General features: G+C 44.3%; 2 protein-coding genes across 6 annotated transcripts in view; both read right to left on the minus strand.

Moving 5' to 3' along the window:
* Positions 1–179: 179 nt before the first annotated feature.
* INPP5E (inositol polyphosphate-5-phosphatase E) lies at positions 180–9,669 on the minus strand. The gene is made up of 11 exons (XM_027650256.1): positions 9,535–9,669; positions 7,771–8,839; positions 6,089–6,212; positions 5,810–5,907; positions 5,071–5,195; positions 4,829–4,948; positions 4,347–4,454; positions 3,454–3,615; positions 2,784–2,899; positions 2,255–2,391; positions 180–1,550 (listed from the first exon to the last, which is right to left on the minus strand). The coding sequence occupies exons 2-11, from the start codon at positions 8,625–8,627 to the stop codon at positions 1,418–1,420; spliced, it is 1,980 nt and encodes a 659-aa protein (XP_027506057.1). The 5' UTR covers positions 8,628–8,839; positions 9,535–9,669; the 3' UTR covers positions 180–1,417.
* A 584-nt stretch (positions 9,670–10,253) lies between these two features.
* The window catches only part of SEC16A (SEC16 homolog A, endoplasmic reticulum export factor), a 28,918-nt gene continuing 18,761 nt past the window's right edge, over positions 10,254–20,410 (minus strand). For 4 of the 5 annotated variants that reach the window (XM_027650238.1, XM_027650237.1, XM_027650234.1 and 1 more), the window contains 17 exons: positions 20,179–20,290; positions 19,798–19,903; positions 19,234–19,374; positions 19,006–19,119; positions 18,237–18,438; positions 17,804–18,049; positions 17,029–17,117; positions 16,422–16,580; positions 16,147–16,224; positions 15,874–15,930; positions 15,106–15,217; positions 14,640–14,777; positions 14,464–14,564; positions 13,998–14,072; positions 13,300–13,359; positions 12,328–12,402; positions 10,254–11,903 (listed from right to left, as the gene is read on the minus strand). In XM_027650238.1, the coding sequence (XP_027506039.1) occupies positions 11,835–11,903; positions 12,328–12,402; positions 13,300–13,359; positions 13,998–14,072; positions 14,464–14,564; positions 14,640–14,777; positions 15,106–15,217; positions 15,874–15,930; positions 16,147–16,224; positions 16,422–16,580; positions 17,029–17,117; positions 17,804–18,049; positions 18,237–18,438; positions 19,006–19,119; positions 19,234–19,374; positions 19,798–19,903; positions 20,179–20,290 (1,934 nt within the window). In that variant the 3' untranslated portion in view covers positions 10,254–11,834. The remainder of the gene's footprint in view (positions 11,904–12,327; positions 12,403–13,299; positions 13,360–13,997; positions 14,073–14,463; positions 14,565–14,639; positions 14,778–15,105; positions 15,218–15,873; positions 15,931–16,146; positions 16,225–16,421; positions 16,581–17,028; positions 17,118–17,803; positions 18,050–18,236; positions 18,439–19,005; positions 19,120–19,233; positions 19,375–19,797; positions 19,904–20,178; positions 20,291–20,410) is intronic. The other variant, XM_027650236.1, reaches the window with a different exon arrangement.

Consider the following 20,410-nt stretch of genomic DNA (forward strand, 5'->3'; position numbering starts at 1 on the left):
AAATTCATCAGCCAAGGGCTGTGTTTCTTGCACTGGCAGGTGAAATGTGCTTTGTTCAGTTTTAAAAATCCCAGAGAAATCTGTCCTGGTCTTCCAGCTGAAGACAAATGGCTTAGGTCACCCAAACATGCATCACACAAAGAACTCTGGTTCTGACAACAGTAAGAGCTGGTTCTCAGTTAAGGTATTGCATTAATTTATTTTTATTCCTTTAAAAAGAAAGGAAATCCAAGTACCTGATGGCTACAGACAGGTCAGTGCCATAAATGTACCGCAGAACAGAAGCTCTGTCTTGGACAGGTTGCATAGTCAGCAGCACTTCCTCCAAGGTGTTTGCTTGGTGTTTTAGGTACTAAAGGTGATGAATGATCCAGCCCATCTGTGCCCATGAGGAGTTTTAAAGTATTAGCTGTACTTAACATTTGACCAGTGCCATACTGGCCCTTGTAGTATGTTTAGCCTTAAGACAACACTACTTCAAAAATAGCAAGTTATTCACAGTTCACCGAGTTGGAAAAACAAAACCAAAAGGAATTGACTGTGACTGGAGGTAATGGGACTGCATGGAGCTGACTGGGCTCTGCAAACCTCCCTGGTACACTCACTTGGCATCACTTTGGTGAAGCATCACACAGTACAGTACTTAAACCATTCATTTCAATTCAGGTGTCCTGCTGCTGAAGGCAGGTAGTGTTTTATGAGCCCTGGAGAGGGCAAGTGAGGTCAGGGAGGGATTGTTTCAAGCAGCCAAGTATATGGCCTGAGAGCAGGGTATTTACCCCCTTAGTAACAGAAGGCCTATAGAATGATTATTGAAAGGCAATGTTTCTACACTTCAATGTACAAGAGTACATTCACACACATCTGGCTGTAGAGGACCCAAAAAGCCCAACACAGGAGCACCATCCATACACAGAACTGCCCAAGGTCATCAGCTGGTCCCTCATACTCCTTTTACAGAATACTGTACACTTGGCTACAGAGAAGGAGCAAAACCCAACCCCACACTGTATGGAAGCAGATCTGACCAAACCAGAGAGACAAACAAAAAAATTCACCTTTCTGCAGGCTTTTCTTAGGTCCCCTGCCCCAGGTGATGCCAGTTCCAGCAGCTGTGCCCCTGTGTGGAGTCCTACAAACAACAGGCTGCACCCAGTGGCTTCCTAAGATAGTCTGGTTAAAAATAAATCCATTTTACCTGTTGGGATGGATGTCTTAAATAACTGACTCCTTTTTTTCTTCGGCAAAAGCACTTGAGCTACATGGATTAGCTCATGCAGATGAATCCAGGATGAGGTTTAAGACATTCTTCACAACTGCCAGAGGTGCTTAAAGCAGACAATTCCCTGCAGAGTTTGCCATGGCCTGAAATCCTCTTTTGGGGCACCTCTACCACAAGCATTGCAGGGCTCTCAGCTCAAGAAATGCTACATATGCTGCTGGATTTTTGGTCCTTTTGCTCCCGTCGTTTCTGAAGTTCCCTGGTAATCCTCCTCTTTATTCCCATTAAATACAGTTCTCTGTCAAACTGCCCTGCAGCAAGTGGAATGCTACAACAGAAACACAAGCCACAGATCAGGCCATAAATGTATTCTTCTTTGCCCAATGTTTCCCAACTAGCTCATATAACAGAGGCCAGAAATCTAATTTTTACTTTATTAATGCATTCAGCTACTGCTGTGAGAGAAACAAAAGTTGTCCTTCCACAGCAACAAGTTAAGGTTTTTCACAACACATTTACATGGAGAAAGTCCTGGTTGTAAAAAGGGAAATGTAATTTCAATTTTCTAAAGAGTTCCACTAGCACAACAGTCCACAGCTGGACATTAGGAACTTGGAGGATCTCAAAATACTCCACTGACATCCAGCTATGCTGAAATGCAGGCACCACTGGGGAGGGAAAATAGCATTGATCCCAAAAAGGGAAAGAAGAAAAGGAGACCTGCCCATGCTGATAGGGAAAACAAAGAACTGCATCTCAGATAAAACACAGATTTATAATCAATTCCAATGGGCTCTGTTTATCCCCCTCAGGAGGATTAAGGGACCTGGAAGCAGGGATTTCAGCTGTCAGTGCAAGGTTTAAGCTCTCACTGCTCTGACCACCAGCATAAAAATCAAACAGACTGCAGAGAGTTACATGGGATAAACTCTATTTTAGGAATTCTGAGAAGACAAACTCCAAACAGGAGCATATCCTCAGGATCCCTGGAGCCATGTGCAATCACACAGAGCAGCACAAGGAGGTACTTACTTGTCTCTGCCAGGCCTCACTTTGACACGGAACAAGGCAAACACAGGGCGATGGTCTGAGGTTTTGATCACAGGACAAGAGGAATATTTGACAGCCTGGATGTCGTCCTTGTACCGACTGCGGAACACGACCCGGTCCTGGAGATGGAGAGAGAGAGGGGAGAGTGCTGGTAACTCCCTTGGCACATCCACCCACCCTGGAGAGCAGCACTGGTTCACAAGAGACCATTCATTTATCACACTCCACTTAGTGAAATTAAGTGTCTTGGACAGGGATCCATTCACAAAGATAGTGTGTCTGATCCCCAGAGCTGCTCTGTGCCCAGCTCTGAGCACAAGAGAGAATCCAGAATCCACTCAAACAGGATGTAAGGCAGGGAAAATGAGGTTAACAGCCTGTGCCAAACTATCCCTGTGCTCAGAGATTCAACAATTCTTTCTTCCAGAGCAGACCCACATGCCCTGTTGCCCTTAAGCCACAAATCTCAGCACATCTGGTGCAGGTGTGAGGTGCTGAAATCATCCCTTACTGTGTAGGATGGAGTCCTTTGTTTGGAAGTGGTGTCATAGCTGTCCTTCCCTATGTCAAACTTGTAGGAAGGGCGGAAATGGATATCAGCCTCTTGGAATCCTTTGAAAATAGACCCTGTAAGGGAAGAGAACAGCATGAACAAATTCCTCCCTCCTGAGAATCCAGCACATTTCTGCATTGATTCTACTAATGCTGGCTAGAAACAACAGCCATGTACATACATGACTAGAAAAACATGGGGTCAGGTTCCAGAAAGGGAGAAAGCTCAAGTTATTACACAGTGAAGATGAAAAATAGCTGGTGTATATTTAGTCAGTGGCCAATTAAACAAAGAACACCTGGTCCATGCACTTTCCCTTCCACTGAAAGCTTGTGCTGCTTTGCAAATGCTCAAATGTTCAAATTTAAATTCCCTGGACACTGTGACAGAATGGTGTCCCAAGTTATGGAGAGTCAGATGAAACAGCAGCAAATGGCTATGGATAAAATGCTACAGCAAAAGGTCCCTTGACACACTGCCACTGTATTTGACAACTGCTGACTTCTTTTTTTTTTAGGGAATGTGACAAAAGGAAGTAGGAAAGGTCTCCAGTAAATTGGCTGTGATTAGTCCTGTGTGTAGATATCTTTGTTCATGGGGATGAGGGAGGAAAACAGCTGCCTCTCACCCCGGCTCATCTCACTGGTGAGCTGGTCATACACCAGGAGCTTGGACACGTCTGTGTCTGGGTTCTGGTTCAGGATGGAATCCACAGTCTCACGGTCCTTGTTCAGTCTGAAGTTGAAGTCACCAAACCAGAAGACTTCATCAAACCGAGTTGTGACATCACCTGCAAATTCAGGCCACAGGTGTTCAGGATATTCTGCCAGATATGGTCAAGGAACAGGCAAAAATCCCTTCTTTTCACTACCAGGAGATATGATGCCTCAGCATGTTTTCTGCCTGTGACCATCACAGAATATGGTTATAAAAAACCCAGTAGAAACAGAACAGAAATTTTAAACATCATAGAAAAAGCTGAAAAGAGACCAAACTATTGATAGGACCTAAAACCAGGGTGAACACAAAATCCTAATGCTACACTGCAGATAAAGAGTCCATTCATCTTTCTAGAGAAAAGATTTGCCTACTTATCTAGGCATGACATTATCAGCACAGTATTAAGAAACAATAATGGAATTTGGCAAACAATACACTGACCTGTGTATATGCAAAGTGACATAATGTTCTTTCTCTTAAGTTTTGAAATAAATTAACTCCTAATTGCTCTAGAAAACACTTGGAAAGTAAAACACATCTGTAATATTAACTACACCAATATTATCATAAAAATTCCTTTTTGAATTTTCTCTCTCCCATTTCAATTTTTTTCTCAAATCCCCCCTCAAAATTTCAAAAAGAAAAGAAAAGAATAGTGTGAGTAATAACTATCCTCAGACAAAAAGCCCTGTGGTCTCTTTTTATACTCTCTCAAATTATAACTCTCATTCTTTCTTAGTGCAGACTGAAAGACAGTGCACAGACTGTTGGGTTCTCACACAGTCATGGTTTCACACTTACTAGAACTGGATCGATATGGATTTGTGTCTGGAACATTCTTGGGAAGTGTAAGGGCTTGAATGGTTTTATTGTAGTCCAGTTTCCTCTCGTTCACTTTACTGTCCCCAGCTGAAAGACACAAACCCCGTTACTGCCAAGGATGAATCATTTTCATTCAATGACCACTTTTGGTTATAAAGGGAGCTTCAAAGGGCATCAGACATTTTCCAGGTGTAAAATGGGACACTGACCCAGGGAACTCACACACTGAAAAATAATGACAGAAAGTGTGGAAAAGGGAACACAATGGTGTAGAGTTCATTTCTGTTTTAACACACACAGTTCTTTTGTACGTTTGTTATCAAACAATCCTCCCCCCTTATCGTTCTCAGCTCAGCAATCCTGAGCTTTGCCTTCAGCCTGTCCTACTTTTTTACCTCTGTACAGTTCCCTCCCCTCCTCCCTCAAACAGGACCCTTCTAGCAAGACTGCAAATATCTCACATGTGAAATGGGAGGTGATGAAGAGAAAGGAGGTCCCAAAAAACGTGAAGCAGATTCCCAGAGCTCCCTTGGTTTTGATCTGAGACACGATTCGAGTCGTCACCGTGGCGTACTCCACTTCTGGAAGGAGAAAAACAAGATGCTTTCACTGAGAACCTCTAGAGACAGTGAGCAGGGAAGTCAGGAGAGGGAGAAAAAGCCAGGACACTGGCTGGCAGCAGCGCTTTCAGCTCCCCACACACCTGAGCAGAACCAGATGAGGTCCCTGCGGATGAAGACCGACATGTAGAGCACCCCATGTGCGGCCGAGTAGAGCAGGACGTAGTGGGGGCCCAAAGTCTCCTGCAGCCGGATCTCCCACTCTCTTCTGCAGGAAAGAACAACAGCTGGATCACACAGACAGTACAGGAGACAACAACCAGAGAGGAAATCAGTATTGTGGAAACAGAGCAGTCCCTCTGATACAGAACATCAATGAACAGTAAGTACTGATAAAACTTCCACTGAACGACTAAGGAGTGGCTGCACAGCTGAGCCAGCTCAGAGCCCCTCAGAGCTGGGCTGAGGTGCCACAGGAATCAGTAGGATTTTGCCATCAGCTGCTCTAACAGGACCAAATTCAGTATGCCCAGAGAAGCTGTGGCTGCCCCATCCCTGGAAATGTCCAAGGCCAGGTTGGACAGGGCTTGGAGCAACCTGGGCTGGTGGAAGGTGTCCCTGCCCATGGCAGGGGGTGGAACTGGATGAACTTCAAGGTCCCTCCCAAGCCAAACCATTCCATGACTCTATGATTTACAGATCTTTGTGCCTTTTTGCTCTAAAGTCTATTTCCCCTGGTGCTCATGCAGTGAATTCACTCTTATTAAATGGGTTGATTACTGAAAATATTAAGATTATGATGGATACTATTTCCAGGCTAATTCAAAGCAAAGTAATTACTTAACAATAAAAGAAGATGGTTCATTACATTGTTTTTGCTACCTGTCTGGACAGCCTTCTTGAACCCCAATGACATACATGTCCTGGGCATAGTCAGGATCTGTTGGCAATAAGAAGTCATCCAGATTCACTGGAAGTTCCTATTAAAAAAGAAATGAAAAAAAAAAAAAGCAATATTAGTTGTGCTAAGATTTACAAGAAAAGTACCTTGTAATTTGATAAAGATGATGAACTCAGTTTGATGAGGAACATATTCATGAATAGAAGAACATCAGTTGAGCTGGGGTAACTTTACCACTGTGGAGACTTCTCTGCCCTTACCTTCTGACCCTGCATGTTCCAGGTGGCCACAAAAATTCCAATATTCCGATCAGGGAAATATCTGCTAAGTTCTTCTGCTCCCAGTAAGGCACCACTTGCCATAAGGCTGCCTTCCAAATAGCTCCTGTGAACAGAAGATCCATAAAAGAGTATCCAAGGAAAGGGCATGGAATAATGATTTGTAATGCTTGAATCTTGAGAATATATCTTTAAGAAGAAGGCATTTAGTATTTATACATTGTTCTGCTTGCCTGAAGTTCCTTATAAAGTTCCAACTCTTATAGAGAGTTTGTGGATCATCTACAATAAAACAAAACCATTGTCATAATCAGCCTTTCAAAGCCAGGACATGAGGATGATGGTGAGGCTGATGCTGCCCAGGTGCTGTGATGAGGAGGCTGAAGCCATCCAAGTTTTCAGCCCCACTAATACTCACCTCAGACACAGAATGAAGAGACTGGTTTGATAACCTGGCCCAGGTTGCCCAGAGAAGCTGTGGCTGCCCCATCCCTGGGAGTGTCCAAGGCCAGGCTCGACAGGGTTTGGAGCAACCTGGGCTAGTGGAAGGTGTCCCTGCCCATGGCAGGGGGTGGGACTGGATGGGCTTTAAGGTCCCTTCCACCCCAAACCAGTCTGTGATTCCATGATACTGCAGTATCTTGAAGCACCTTGGTTTATAGCTGCACCATCCCTGGTGTTCTGGCACCAAGTTGCTCCTAATCAAAGACTCAAATTCACACTCTTCCTCCAATTCAGCTCATCAAATAAACAATTTACAGAGCCTGAGGTCTCAAAATATCACATTTGGAACAGACAGATCGTCCCACACCTCCTGCCCCTCAGAAGGACACGCTGTTTACACAGTCAAGGGCTGTTGGCACAAGGACTGCCCATTGAATAAGCATTTTTAATCTTGCTTAAGCTCTGCAAATAACGATGACAGCACAATGTCAGGGAGTGCTGGGCAAGCCACCGCCTCCAGCTGCTTCAGGGAGGGAAATGGAAGAAAACCCTCATGGCAAACAAGTAACAATCTATCCCAGGGCTTTCTTACCAATTGGTAACACTTTAATTTATCTCAGTTATTTCCCCTCTACTGCTGACTCTCATCCTTTGAATCAATGACTATATTCTTGCCTGGAAAAGCTGGGGCAGAGGAGCTCCTGGGGGTCACTGGAGCAGTTCCCAATAGGTGATTTGATCCTCCCAGAAGCCAAAAAAGCACAACATCTGCAGAGGACACACAGCACCTTATGGGACAGTGATAACACTGTATGTCCTGCATGACAGCTTCAAGCTAAAATATTTGGGTATTTTTCCTGCCATTTAACACTTCAGTTCAAGCCCAATGTACTTTTAGATCTAAAAAAACCAGTTCTCCCAACTGTTGGCATGCACAGTTACTGTTTCTAAACTTTCAAAAAAGGTTATGTAAATATCACAAAAAAACTGACAGCAAATCAAACACAAGAATGAAAATAATCAGCTAAAAGGAGTAAACACAGAGTATCTGTACCAATCTCTTAATCTTCCAACTGTTTCCAGTCTCCACAGCAGGTTAAATAACACAGAACGACTTCCGTGCTTTCTGAGCGGTCGGACACTGCAGCCCCTGCCCAGGGGGATTCTTCTCCCTGCTAACAGCCCCCCAAACTTTTGCCAGGAGAAACTGGGGGACTTACCTGCTCCGAACATCCTTGGCTCGAATGGGAGTGAGCAGGCTGAAGGTGGATTTCATGGAGTCTGTGGAGCAGCTGTCGTACACCATCCCATTGCCGTGCAGCCGGGTGTCGCTCAGGCTGCTGCTCACCCTCCCAAACTTGTGCTGAGAATAATGTCGGTAATCCAGACAATCTGAGTCGATCCTATTAGCTGTCCTCAGGGTGTGAGAGGCCACGTTGAGCTCCATGGGGGGCAGGGGGCGAGCTGGCATGATTTGGGACAGCCGGGGTTTGCCTCCCGCGAACGCTTTCCCCCGCAGCAGCCCCCCAAAGGCACTGGAGATCTCGGAGGCTCGTTTCCCCAGGTCAGAGGTGCTTCCCCTGCTCTTCCCCATGGGACTGGCTTCTGAGGCGTCTGGTGAACTGTGCAAGGAATTCTGCTGGCAGCAGGGATGGCAGGGGCTCGCCCTGCCCCGGTTGGGAGGGCTGGGGGATGCTTCCTGCAGGGAACCGTTGGAGGAACTCGTGTCGTTGGGATCAGTCAGGCTCTCCTGGCTCGTCCTAAACCGCCTCCACCTCCTCCAGCTCTTCTCATCCAGAGATGCAGCACGTTCCAGCCGGGGCTTCCGGGGAGGCCTTGGAGTGATCGATTTAATTTTCATATTGGCTTTGAGCTCCTCTGGTAGAAGCTTTAAGGTCTCACTTACAGGGGTGCTCACACTCACAGGACCTTCAGCAGGAAGTGCCCCATTGCCACCAGCCTCCTTTTTGGCTGCTTTTCCAGCTTTTTTAGCCCGCAGGTCCTGCACTGCTCCACCCTCCATGCTCTGAGTAACACACGCCCTTGAGTGCTGTGCAAATCCATTTGGAGTGCTCATCCTCCCCCAGGTACCAGCTGTGGATGCTGCTCCAGATGAAAAGTTCCTCACAGCATAGTTTCCTTCCCTTTTATTGCCCTGTGGGTTCACAGGGCTTTAACTACGCCAGCAAGGCATGGGAATTGCAGACAGCTCAGTCTTTGGCTGGGAATGAAGGGCAGGTGCACGTGCAGGCAGATGCATTGTCTGCAAAATTACAAGACGTGGGATACCTGGATTTCCCCCAAGAGAAACACGTAAGGATAAAAAGTTATTGAGCTGCAAATTTCGATACTTAATCAGAAAGCACCTCCTCGCAGGACCTCCCTCCAGCACAACTCGAACCTTAGCGTGACCTTGTTAGCAGAACACCGTTATTTCTTTTATCAAGAGCGGAGAACTGACCTCCTCGCTGCTGCAGATACCAGGGCTGTGTGCACACTTTGTAAGAAAAGGCTGTGTTCCCTGCCAGAACGAGAGGAAACTCGACCTGCACACAAAGCACAGCTCGCTCTCCTTGCCGTCCACACGCGGCGTCACCAGCACACCGGGCTGCCCGAGGCCAGGAAATTTCCACCCATCTCACAGCAGGGAAATCGCTACCGCCTTTTCTTGCCTCGCACCAGCCGCTGACATCGAGCAAACACCCGAGGGAAGGGGTGGGTTTAGGGGATGGAAACGGGGTTCAAGGCAAAGCCCTACAGGGATGGGGGGAAGCACCTCGTCATTCTGCGGCTACCGCGGACCAACCCGCCCCGGCAGCCGCCCCCGCAAAGGCAACACGCGGGGAGCGCAGCCCCGAGCGCGGGTTCTGCACCGCGGGGCCGCCCCCGCATCCCCCGGGCCGGGCAGGACGAACCGGCCCCGGCCCGGCCCGGCCCTCACCGGCACCGCCGCCCCCGCGGGCGGGACGCAGCGCGGGCCTCACCGGCTCCTCCTGGGGTTCTCCGCGTTGCCGGCGGGGCTGGGCGGCGGTGGGGGCGGCCGTGCCGGTGCCGATCCCGATCCCGAGTGGTGTCGGTCCCGCTGTCGGTCCCGCTCTCCCCGAGGCCGCCCCGGCCCCTCCCTGGCAACGGCGGCGCCGGGCCGGGCCCGCGGGCAGCGCCCCCTGGCGGCCGGAGGAGCGCCCGCCCTGAGGGAATCCCCCAGTCGCGACTGTCACGATACGGGCGGCGTTTAAATAAGCGGCTTAAAGTAAACATTTTACACTCGTAAAAAAATTAAAAGTTGCCTGTATTAAGGCTCAAAGCTATGATTTTGAACATTTCAATACAGAATCGCAGAATGGTTCGGGTTGGAAGAGACCTTAAGAGCCCATCCAGACACCTTCCACTATTCCAGGTTGCTCCAAGCCCCGACCAACCTGGCCTTGAACAGTTCCAGGCATGGGACATTAATCTTTTCTAAAGGAAACCTGTGCCAGGGCCTCACCACCCTCACAGCCAAAAATTTCTTTCCAACATCTCGTCTAAACCTACTCCCGACACACAAGCCAGTTCCAACACTGAACACTCCAGGCTCTCTTTCCTCACACGGATCGTTCCCAGATAAACAGGAGAAGTTCCTTCACATGGATCATTCCCAGATGAACAGGAGAGGTTCGTCCACCCAGCTCGCTAAAGCAATAACCACAAGAAGAAAGTAAAATGTGAAAGTGCTCCAGAGCGCAAAATATTTTATTTAAGAATTTACAGTGTCAAATCTTACACTTAGGAAAGACAGCTGCTCCCAGCTCAGAGGGAGCCTCCTTGAATGAAGTTGTTTGGCAGTCTCTACTGAAAGGAGAAAATAATCAGCAGCCTGGCTGGACTAGAGGAAAGCCAAGTGTCTGATTAGGTTTCAATTATAGAAAAGTAAACCACACTGACTGCTGCTGCCCACGGCTGGAATTGAGTATGGACCATCACACAGAGGTTTCTAATCCCCCCCAGCAGCCTTTTACTTGGGCTGTGTACAAACCTTTTGGGACACACGTAAGGCTATCATGATCTCAGAAAAGTGGTGTTATTCAGAAAAAGAAAAAAAAACCAAAACAATGGGGGACCAACACTGGCAATTTCACATTCGCGTTACTTCTACTCCCGGGCAGAAATTCAAGTAAAATCAAATAGTTTGGTGACAAGTTCTAAATAAAATATGGCCTAATGATTTAATAAATATTTAAAGTTTATTTCTCTCTTTGTAGATAATTCAGATTCTTCAGTGAATATAAATGCTGCATATCATGGTTTTCAGGATTTCCTATATTAAACCTAAAGATTTTAAAGTCCATCCGTAGAGGTCTAATCCGCCTACTTTTAGTACATTTGAAATTCACCTGTTAGCTACTTAAGACCTTGGTTTTTTTAGTAATGGAGATTCAAGAACGGATTATTACGCTGATTCTGGCACTCAAAAGGAAAAAAAAAAAAACAAACCCAAAACTTTCAAGCTGTTACCCCCCCAGTTGCACAGTGCCAGCAGTTTGAGAGAAAGCAAGTAACCGTATTGCACTTAAACGAACACTCACTCGTCAAGAGAACAGCATTGGCTATGATACAGAGCTCCTTCCCACTATACAGTTGGCTTTACAAGTAGTCTAAACCACAAACTACATACAGACTAGGAAAGATCCAAATCAAATCAGTATTGGATTACAGTCACAGTTTTCATTCAACGTAGGTCAATTTATTTGGATGAGCTGTGGCCCCCTCCCCGCTCCCAAAAACACACCAGCTGTGAGGCGTCTCCCAGGGGAACAGATCCAGTTCCACGTCCTGGCAAAGCATCACAACTGTGCATGGTCCTCTTAAGGCCACAGTGTTATGTTACAATGTGGACATGTTTTTTTTCCCCCGCTGGGAGGGGAGCATCCTTCAGAAATTAAGGAATCCCTGAAACTATGCCTTGGAAGGTCACACTAACAGGTTTAAAATAAGGAATAAATTGCCTATGCAATTTACAAATAGGTTCTGTAACAGACAGCAACTATTTCCTCCCTTGTGTCTATCTTTTATCACAGCAAAGCTATTTCTAGCCAGGTTTCTTTAAAAGGAAAAGTTACATATATTTCATGTTTGGTAATGGTTTTGCGTAGATGAGGTGCAAGCAGGGAGACCCATGGAAAAAATCACCCATCATTAAATTTCTGTCATGTCAACTGCAGCTGATACCATGTGCCATAAGGCTGAATAGTTCTTTGCATACTCAGAACATGATTGAGGATTCCAAATACAAAGCCATTGTGTTCTACTTCAACGTTGGATACTTCCTCTGTCCAATTCTTCCCAGTCTTGAACTTCCAGTGGCTGCAGGAGACTGAAAAAAGGAAGAACAGAACTTAAAAAAAAAAATGTTCTGTAAAAGTGTCATGCTGGAGACAAAATACAAAAAATTGGGAATATAGGTTTGAATGGAAATCTGTTAAATTAAACAGGTGCCAGACTGGTCTCTGTGCACATTTAATATCCTACATGGAATAATCCAGAATAAGCTGGTGAAGCACAAAATCACGTTTTGTTCAAAGTGTAGAATCACAGGCTGATTTGGGTTGGAAGAGAACTTAAAGACCCTCCAGTCCCACCCCTCTGCCCTTTTGAAGGGACACCTTCCACTAGCCCAGGTTGCTCCAAGCCCTGTCCAACCTGTCCTGGAACACTTCCAGGGATGGGGCAGCCACAGCCTCTCTGGGCAATGTTGGATAATGAAAGTAGGGCAAAGGAAACATGAGGCCTTTACTCACTTGTGCAAATTGAGAGGGATTGTAGAATGGTACTGCTCCTGCTGCAGGTGCCCCTGAGGGTGGTACACTGGCAGGCTGGAGAGAGAGAACACTGCAGTTAGAGAAGGGCAGAGCTTTGCTGCCTCTCAAACGTGGTTTGCTGAGTTATACAGAGCAAATATTCACAGGAATAATGCCACCAACATGGAGAGCACAGCATATTGTAACAACTGCAGAGTGCTGGTACAGTTTGCATCCAGATCTAGAATATTACTTGCTTAATGTAGGAATTGGCCAAACAATGCCACACATGCATAAACTGTCAATAGCTCTGAAGATCCAAAGCATGCAAAACCAACACAAGACACCAGTGCAACTTCACTGAATTAGTACCTTCTGCCTCTGTTAGTACACCTTAGGGCTTGCCCCAAAATAAACATTCTATGACAAGTTTGGCTCTACTGAGAAATATCAGAAAGGTTTGTATCACCCCTTTGGGGTGACCTCACAGCTCTGGAACTTACAGCAGAGATGAAGCATTCCTTTAATTCCTACAGGGACTTTTGCAGATGGCTTATGACCAATTTGAGACTGGCAGCAGCAGAATGACTAAGTTTTGCTTGTTTGTGTCTTTTCAGATTTGTTGTGTTTGGTTTGGGGAATTTTTTGTTTGGTTGGTTGGTTTTTGTTTAAAATCAACTGACTTCTTTAGTATCCCAGGAAAAAGATGGTGAAATAATTATGTGAATCTCTTAGGAACATAAACAAAAAGCATGCCTGGATTACATGCACTCTCACAAATATACAAAACTGAAGACCCTGTTTGAGTGTAAAAAGGAACACTACATCATTAGCTACTTTTAATGAAATTTCTGTGAAATGAGAAGAGGGGAAAATGACTAAAAGTAGCATTAGTGTTTGAGCAAACGCAAAATAAAGAGGGGGGGGGAAGTAAATAAGTTAACATAAATGAGAATGGCCAGCCACATGTACCTGATTAAAATGCTGGCTTACTTCACGTGATAATGAACTCATTGAACTAGAGCGCGAAAGCTACAAAACAGCAAGAACACACAAATACAAAAAAACACAAATAAAAAAGTCGTCATGCATGTCACTGCCCCAAGCTTTCAGTTGTTTTATTTCATTGTAAAAGTCTCACTGCCAAAGGTTAAACCAACTTCAAGTTAAAAAAAACAAAACAAAACAAAACCAAACCAAAAACAAAACGTAAAGCCGGAAGTTAGTTTAAATCAAAAGGACTTCTTAGAGCACAAAATTATGTAGATATAGAAAACATTTAGTAGGAACAAAGGTAATGTTACTCTGCCTGGCACACAGTAGTCTATTCTCCTTGTGTCTTGCACTTAATATTAGTGAAATTACATGCATGCATGGAGGCAAGAAGAGATCCTCAAACTGCTCTCAAATTTTACTCTGAAAAAGGCTCGTAAAAGTACTTATATGGGAAAAGGAGATCATATCACAGAATGTAGGACATGGAAGTTGAACTTCTCATATGGGCTTAGAGGTTTTTTTCTCTACAGTTCTGGAGGTATTCATACTCCATCTTGGCTACTCATCAGCAACTGAATCAGTTACTTGTTTTTGATGACCAATAGTAAATCCACTACAAATTAATGCTTAAAATATGCTGTAAAAGTAATTAGCTACTTTGCATCAAGCCTTACCTCGCCTGATTGGGAGCCATCAGGGTTTGGAACAGGAAGTCCAGATCCAGGAGGAAGAGCTGCAGGGTTTAAGTACTAAAGAAAAACAAGGCACTTCTGTTTATCATCATTACTAGGATGCTATTTCACATTTCTGCTAAAGATCCCACTGAAGCAGAACTTTACAATACATGAAGCAGGTGAAACATGCAGTATAACATTCCTATGTTCCTGGTCCCTTTCCTGGCACATCCTGCACCCATGGAACCTGAAGCCCTGCCAAATAGGGAAACACAACTTTCCATGGGATTCCCACTTCCATTTTCACTTGCATTTCCCTTCTTCAGTTCTTCAAATGAACCGTTAAACCACAATTTCCACAACAACATTCTTTATGTCTTGTGGCTGTGAAGCTACTCTTTAGAACCACGAGGGGTTTTTAATCAGAAGTTAGAATGTCTTGTAGATATAATTCCTTCTAACCCACCTCTGGTTCCACAGCTGCAGCAGGATCTGTGTTGGTTTGGTTTGCAGCTGGTGTGTGCTCTGCTGCACCACTCCCTTCCATTGGCTGGGATTCCCCTGGAACTACAGAGGAAACAGGACTTAGCCAAGCACACCACACCCATAAATAACCATACAACCTCCCTACAATTGACACACCTGAGTTTGGAACAAACACATTGGCAGGAATGGGCATTGGTGCCAAGGGGGCAAACAGGTCTGATGGTGCAGGAACTGCTCCGCTTGACTTGGTTCCACCTGGATTCAGGACATCCACGTAACGGGCTCTGCTCCCAGCTACAACAGAAAGGTGCAGAAATAACAGAAATAAGCCTTGTGTTTGTCATGCCTGTGACTATTTCAGTTTGCTGGTTAAAGCTTCTTTCAGAATCAGAAAATAAAACTCCAGGGACACAAACAGTAACACCCAAGTCAGGAGACAGTTGTGGTGACAGAAGTCACAGTGTAGGATCTGGGCACAAGCAAAGCCAGCAATAGTCACAGCTCTACTGAGTTGCCAGCTGTTCCCAAACAACTCCAGAGAAGCCCAGACTTCTGTCTTCATATTTTATGCAAAAGAAGATCTGAATTCTTCCATACTTTGAGTATTAATGTTATCTGTTACCTGCTCTTCTGGAGAACATGTTGACAGGGGCACCAGGGGGGCCCCCAGGTCCAGGTGGAGCAGCCTGAGGGGCTTTGGGAAATCCTGTTGGAGGTGGTGGTGGAGGTTTACTCTGCAGGGAGAACAAAAAAAAAATCCAATCTCATCACTGACTGAGAGTTTTAAACCAAGTATATGCCTGACTTCTCCTCTCCTTATTCCAGAGTGCATGAAATTGAGTCTACAAATCAATATTCCCAACAGATATCTCACCTGGGAATATCAATATCTCCCAACTGATACCTTAAATAATGCCAAGGTATTTCTACAACCCACCCACACTCACTCTAAAAGGAAACAACAACAGTGGTTCTTATTATTTGTGTTTTTAGGCAGATCCTCAAATGACAAGGATGGACAGGAGGTGTGATTTTCTTTGCTGTACAAAGCATTACATTCTCAAAACTAGATTCTTCCTACCTTTTTCCCTATATTCTGTTTGTAGCAAGTCAATTTACAATCAGTTGTCTAGGTGATGCCAACCTCTAATGAAGTGATACATCAGATCAAGTGTAAAGCAAATTCCCTTGTAGATTCAACTGCAGTTACTGAATCCACACCAGCAACTAAAGATGCAAATGTAATCTGTTCATTAGTTTCAAGATACTGCACATTTTAACCCAAATGCAGCAGAAGGCAGCTCTTAAGAGCCAAAAGATTAAAGAAAATTTTGTACCATACAGATTTCCATTTTCCACTTGGAAAAATCATGAGGATTCAGATTTTTACCTCTTCCTCTGGTTCATCCAGATTAACCCAGCGCTGTTTCTGTTCATCCCAAACAATCTACAAGAAAAATCACAGTCAAAAATTAAGAGGTCAAGCTGTTAAAAAAAACCCTAAAAAAACCTGTAACCATTTCTTTAAAAAAAGCCAGTCTTGGAATAAACATAATCTTCAAAGTTTTACAAGCATTTGTTTACTCATCAGAACAATGTTCATCTGTCATCCAGGAGAACATCTGGAACAAATTTAAGTGTATGAATGTTGTTGTGATCTTACTGATTTGTTCTTGTCATCTGGCAGGTGAGCCTCATTCTTCCCTTTTCCCATCAGCCAGCGAAACCAGGTTGCACCAGTCTAAAAAGAAATTAATCCAGTCAGTTGATTCTCTCCCCACATTCATGCAACAACACATTTTCTGTTAGGGCCTTCAACTCTGAGCCCAGAGCTGCACCTAACAGAAATAAACAGTTAAAACCTCTGAAATCAATTCCCTGGACCAGGGGTTACCACACACACTTAACAAATCTCCTCCAGCTGTGATAAAGTTTTACCTTCCTAGGTGCTGCCTCCTTTTTTGTTTCTTTTTTGGTCTCTTTCCCTGCAGGAGCAGAGGGAGGAGGAGAGGGCTGTTTTGCTGCAGAGTTGGATCTCTCTCGTCCCGCAGAATGAGCAGAAGACTCTGAGGTTGTTCGGGATCTTTGTCCATAGCCCTGTTATTACAAATACACAGGAAAGGACAAAGTTGTCACTGCTGGAGTGATGGATTATATTTCATTTTGCTACACAAATTCCTCCTTTGAAAAGTACATAATAGGAAGAGATATAAAAGTTCCTAGAAAATAAACCTAAAGATGGATCTTCGTCCTGGTGCCTGGTTAGATATAAAGCCAGGGCATAAATAATAAATGTATTTGTATATATTAAAAATATTAAACATAAATGCCTAATAAACAGGTAGCTAAATATCTGACACAACATTCACTTTTTATCAAGAACTTCCACACAGTTTAAGACATTTAAATTTCAGAAATTTAATCTTAAATTTGGAGACTTCTAAAAATTAAGCTTCGAGTGTCGCTGAAGAGCCCCAAAATCCTCTTGTGTTTTCACTGTGCTGCAATGCAGCTGCCACTGGATTAAGAAATGAAACAAAGATACCATGCTGGCCATTCTGCCATAGAAATCCTCCTCTCTCTGTTCAGGGAAGGAATTTTGTGAGGGAGACTCTGGGGCAATTCTCTGCATTCCTTAAAAAAAAAAAAATTAATCACGTTACTGAGGGGCACAACAATAACAAAAAAATCAACATCAAACTCAAAAGCCCTCAAGTTGCACAACAGTTCTAAGGTAAAAGTTTTCAGCAGTTATGAATCTTCTTCTAGAAAGAATATGGTCTTTTAAAGAACATGAACTGCAGTTGCTGTGATTTTTCTCCCCTCCTGCAGGGATTTGTTTATTCTAAACACAGGCCAGAGCAGGCTGAGGGGTTCAACCATCAGAATGGGGCAGTTAAAGGTTTTTCACATCTCAAACTCAGCTCTGCCAAACCTGTGTATTCCTGTCTTCAGTTGAGTCAGGTTCTGCTGTCACTGAACTAAAACTTATCAGGGTCCAAGACGCTCATGGCCACAGGGAGAAATCCCTGAGGCTCCAACCACAGAGCTTAGAAATAGAACTGCCAATCCCAGGGATTATCTGGCAGGGTCTAAATCATGATCCGCTGAGTCTGATCTGGCTTTTAAAGCAAGTCAAACAAGCAGCATGAATACTATAACTTTCTACAGATGCTTCCTTACTATTACATGATGGTTTTAAATCTCATTACCCAGATCCTGACTTACTATTTTTCTAAATATGGAGATACTTTGATTTATTCCCCAAAATACTTCATTCCCTTTATAAGGAAGGAAAGCTGTTCATTATGATCCCAGACCTGTTTCCAGGTTTGTCTGCTCTTCTGGCCGTGGTTCAATTTCTTGTGGTGGCCCTCCTGGTGGCAGTGTTGACCCTAAATACAGTGGGGATGGTTCAGTCCCATATGGATTTGAAAATCCTGGAGGTGCAAAGCCAGGCCCTGGACCAAGAGGCTGAGGAGCCACGGGATAGAAAGGGACACTTCGGGCTTCCTGGTCACCAGGAGGAATCATTGCAGCTGAGCCATCAAGGACAGCCTGAGGTACTGCAGCATGAAAAAACCACAGTCAGGAGTTAGAATTAAACAGAAATTCCAGTGGGAACCTTTTACCCTACAAATGACACAATGCAGAAGTGAAATCTCCCTGCTCCAACCAGCCCCAGGTGGTTTCTGGTATCAGAAACCCGAAACTTTTCTTTTCTCTCTGTCACAAAGGATGTGAAACACTGACCTGAAGGCATCAGCTGCACGCTTTGCATCTGTTGAGCCATGTTGGGTAACAAGGATGCCAACAAGGCATTTTCAGCAGCAGGACCCACATCACGGCCCCCTCCTCCATCACACTGACTCGCCCGGTCCAGCTCAGAGCTGGGGGTGCTGCACTCATACGGTGGGGGGGTGGACCTGTCTGTGTTATAGGCTATTGCACCCTCCTGCACCAAAAAGCAAGGTATTATTAACTGCACCACATGTTCAGCTCACAGGGAACACAGAGCAAAGGAAATCTCAAAACAGTACACAGGGTTTTTCAGTGTCCAGTCAAAAAATGAGTTGTCAGCCATTCATGGACCAAGGTCAAACAATTCAAAAGGTTCATTTGTTTTCCAATTGAGACACAGTTAACTAGCTCAAGGTTCAAATTTCTAAAAGAGCTCTTTAAATAAATGGTAACTGCTTCCCCTCTGTTACAATCTAGCAAAACTAATTCACACACAAAACTTATTTTTCTGGCAAGCAGATCCCCTGCTTCCAGCAGGAGTTATTACGACCTCATGAGTCTTGCAATTCTCCTTTGCATTATGGTATTAAGAAAAGCCTGTCTCATAATTTTAACTATTCTGTATTGAATCTCAAGGCACTGAGGTGTGGTAAATCCACTTGGTTTAAACCATAACACTTGCAATTTATGAAATGAATATGTAAGGTCACTTCATATGAAAAAATGGATTCACACTAATCCTGCAAAGAGAAAACTTCATGTTGAAAAGTACATCCTGTACCTTGATCTGTCCATCCACATGTCGAAGTGTTATCAACCAGGGAGGTTCAATAAAAGATTCCTGTTCTGGTTTTTCCTTTATCTGTGGGTCAAACAGGCGCAGCTGGGATGACATCTGGGGAAAGGAATCATCCACAGGGTGAGTTCATCAGCCAACACAAGGCTACTTCAGCCACAGCCTCCCACCTACAGTAGGATGCCACAAATATTTAATTGTTCCTCGTGTTACCTGGATTAGTTGGCCAATCAGTACAGGGGAATAGTAATGTGGATCTTTTAGGACAGTTCTGGAAATCACTTCACAATAATGGAAAGCCTGAGCAGCCAGTCCCATTTCAGCCAGTCTGCAAGCATAGATGAATTTGAAAACCTGGGGGATGCAAGCAGAGAAATAAACCAAGTGATCACAACGCTCTGAGAAGTGAAAAAATGAGAGGCAGTCTGACATTTCAGCTGGAAGCTCAACTATCCCTTTATCACATCTGTATAATCATGAAAGGAAATTTAGTGAAAAAGCATTCAAATTCTCCTCTTCCACACAACGGAAGTTATCAATTTATCTACAGCTAGTGCCAACAAATGCTGCTGGATTTTTAATTTTAAAATTCAGAAGTTCAGGATGCAGAGATGAAAAAAGTGACAAGGAAATTTAAGTGGGCACAGGAAAGCAGCTATTATGGCACTATGCTATGAATTAAATATTTGCTGTGCTGAATACAGCACATGAGAGACCAAAACCTTGTGTGAAATCTGCCAAAACAAAACCCAAACCAAAACAGAAACAGCTCTTCACCTGGAAATTGGGCAAGCAGCCAGGCTGACTTCCTAGAGACTGTGCATATTCATAGGCTTCTGTTCTTTGAATGGCTTCATTGGTAGCAAACTTTAAAAATGGTAAACTGTTTGGGAACAGGAGAGGAAAAGTATTAGAGTTTATATATGCTGACAATAAACATGGATCTGTCAATCAGAAATAAAGTCACAAACATAACTCTGTTGACATACAACATCACTAAATTCTCTTCAAAAAAGGACAGGGCATCAAACAATTCTCTCAAAACCAGCTACTCCTAGTGAGGAGAAGGGGAACAGTGCAACTCAGCCTCTCAAACTTTCATTTTTGCATCTAAAAAGTTGTGTTTAAAAAAAAAAAAAAAAAAGAGGAAAGCCAAACCTGTGATTTGATCCAATTAGGACAAGCTTTGTTGTCTTCCTTGTGTAAACTCCAAACCCAACTTGGGCCATAAGGTAACAAAAATGAGCAGCATCCAGCAGGCCTTTAGAAGCTGCAGAGAAATAAATGAGAGAACTCAGGATATTTCAGTGGCACATTGTAACTCAGTGCCCTGTATTGTTTGGCTTTGCATCAAATACCTTCACCACAGAGACAAGGCCACATAAAACTG

The sequence above is a fragment of the Corapipo altera genome, unplaced genomic scaffold, assembly GCF_003945725.1.
Source record: "Corapipo altera isolate COAL_440 unplaced genomic scaffold, ASM394572v1 268, whole genome shotgun sequence".
Lineage (NCBI taxonomy): Eukaryota > Metazoa > Chordata > Aves > Passeriformes > Pipridae > Corapipo > Corapipo altera.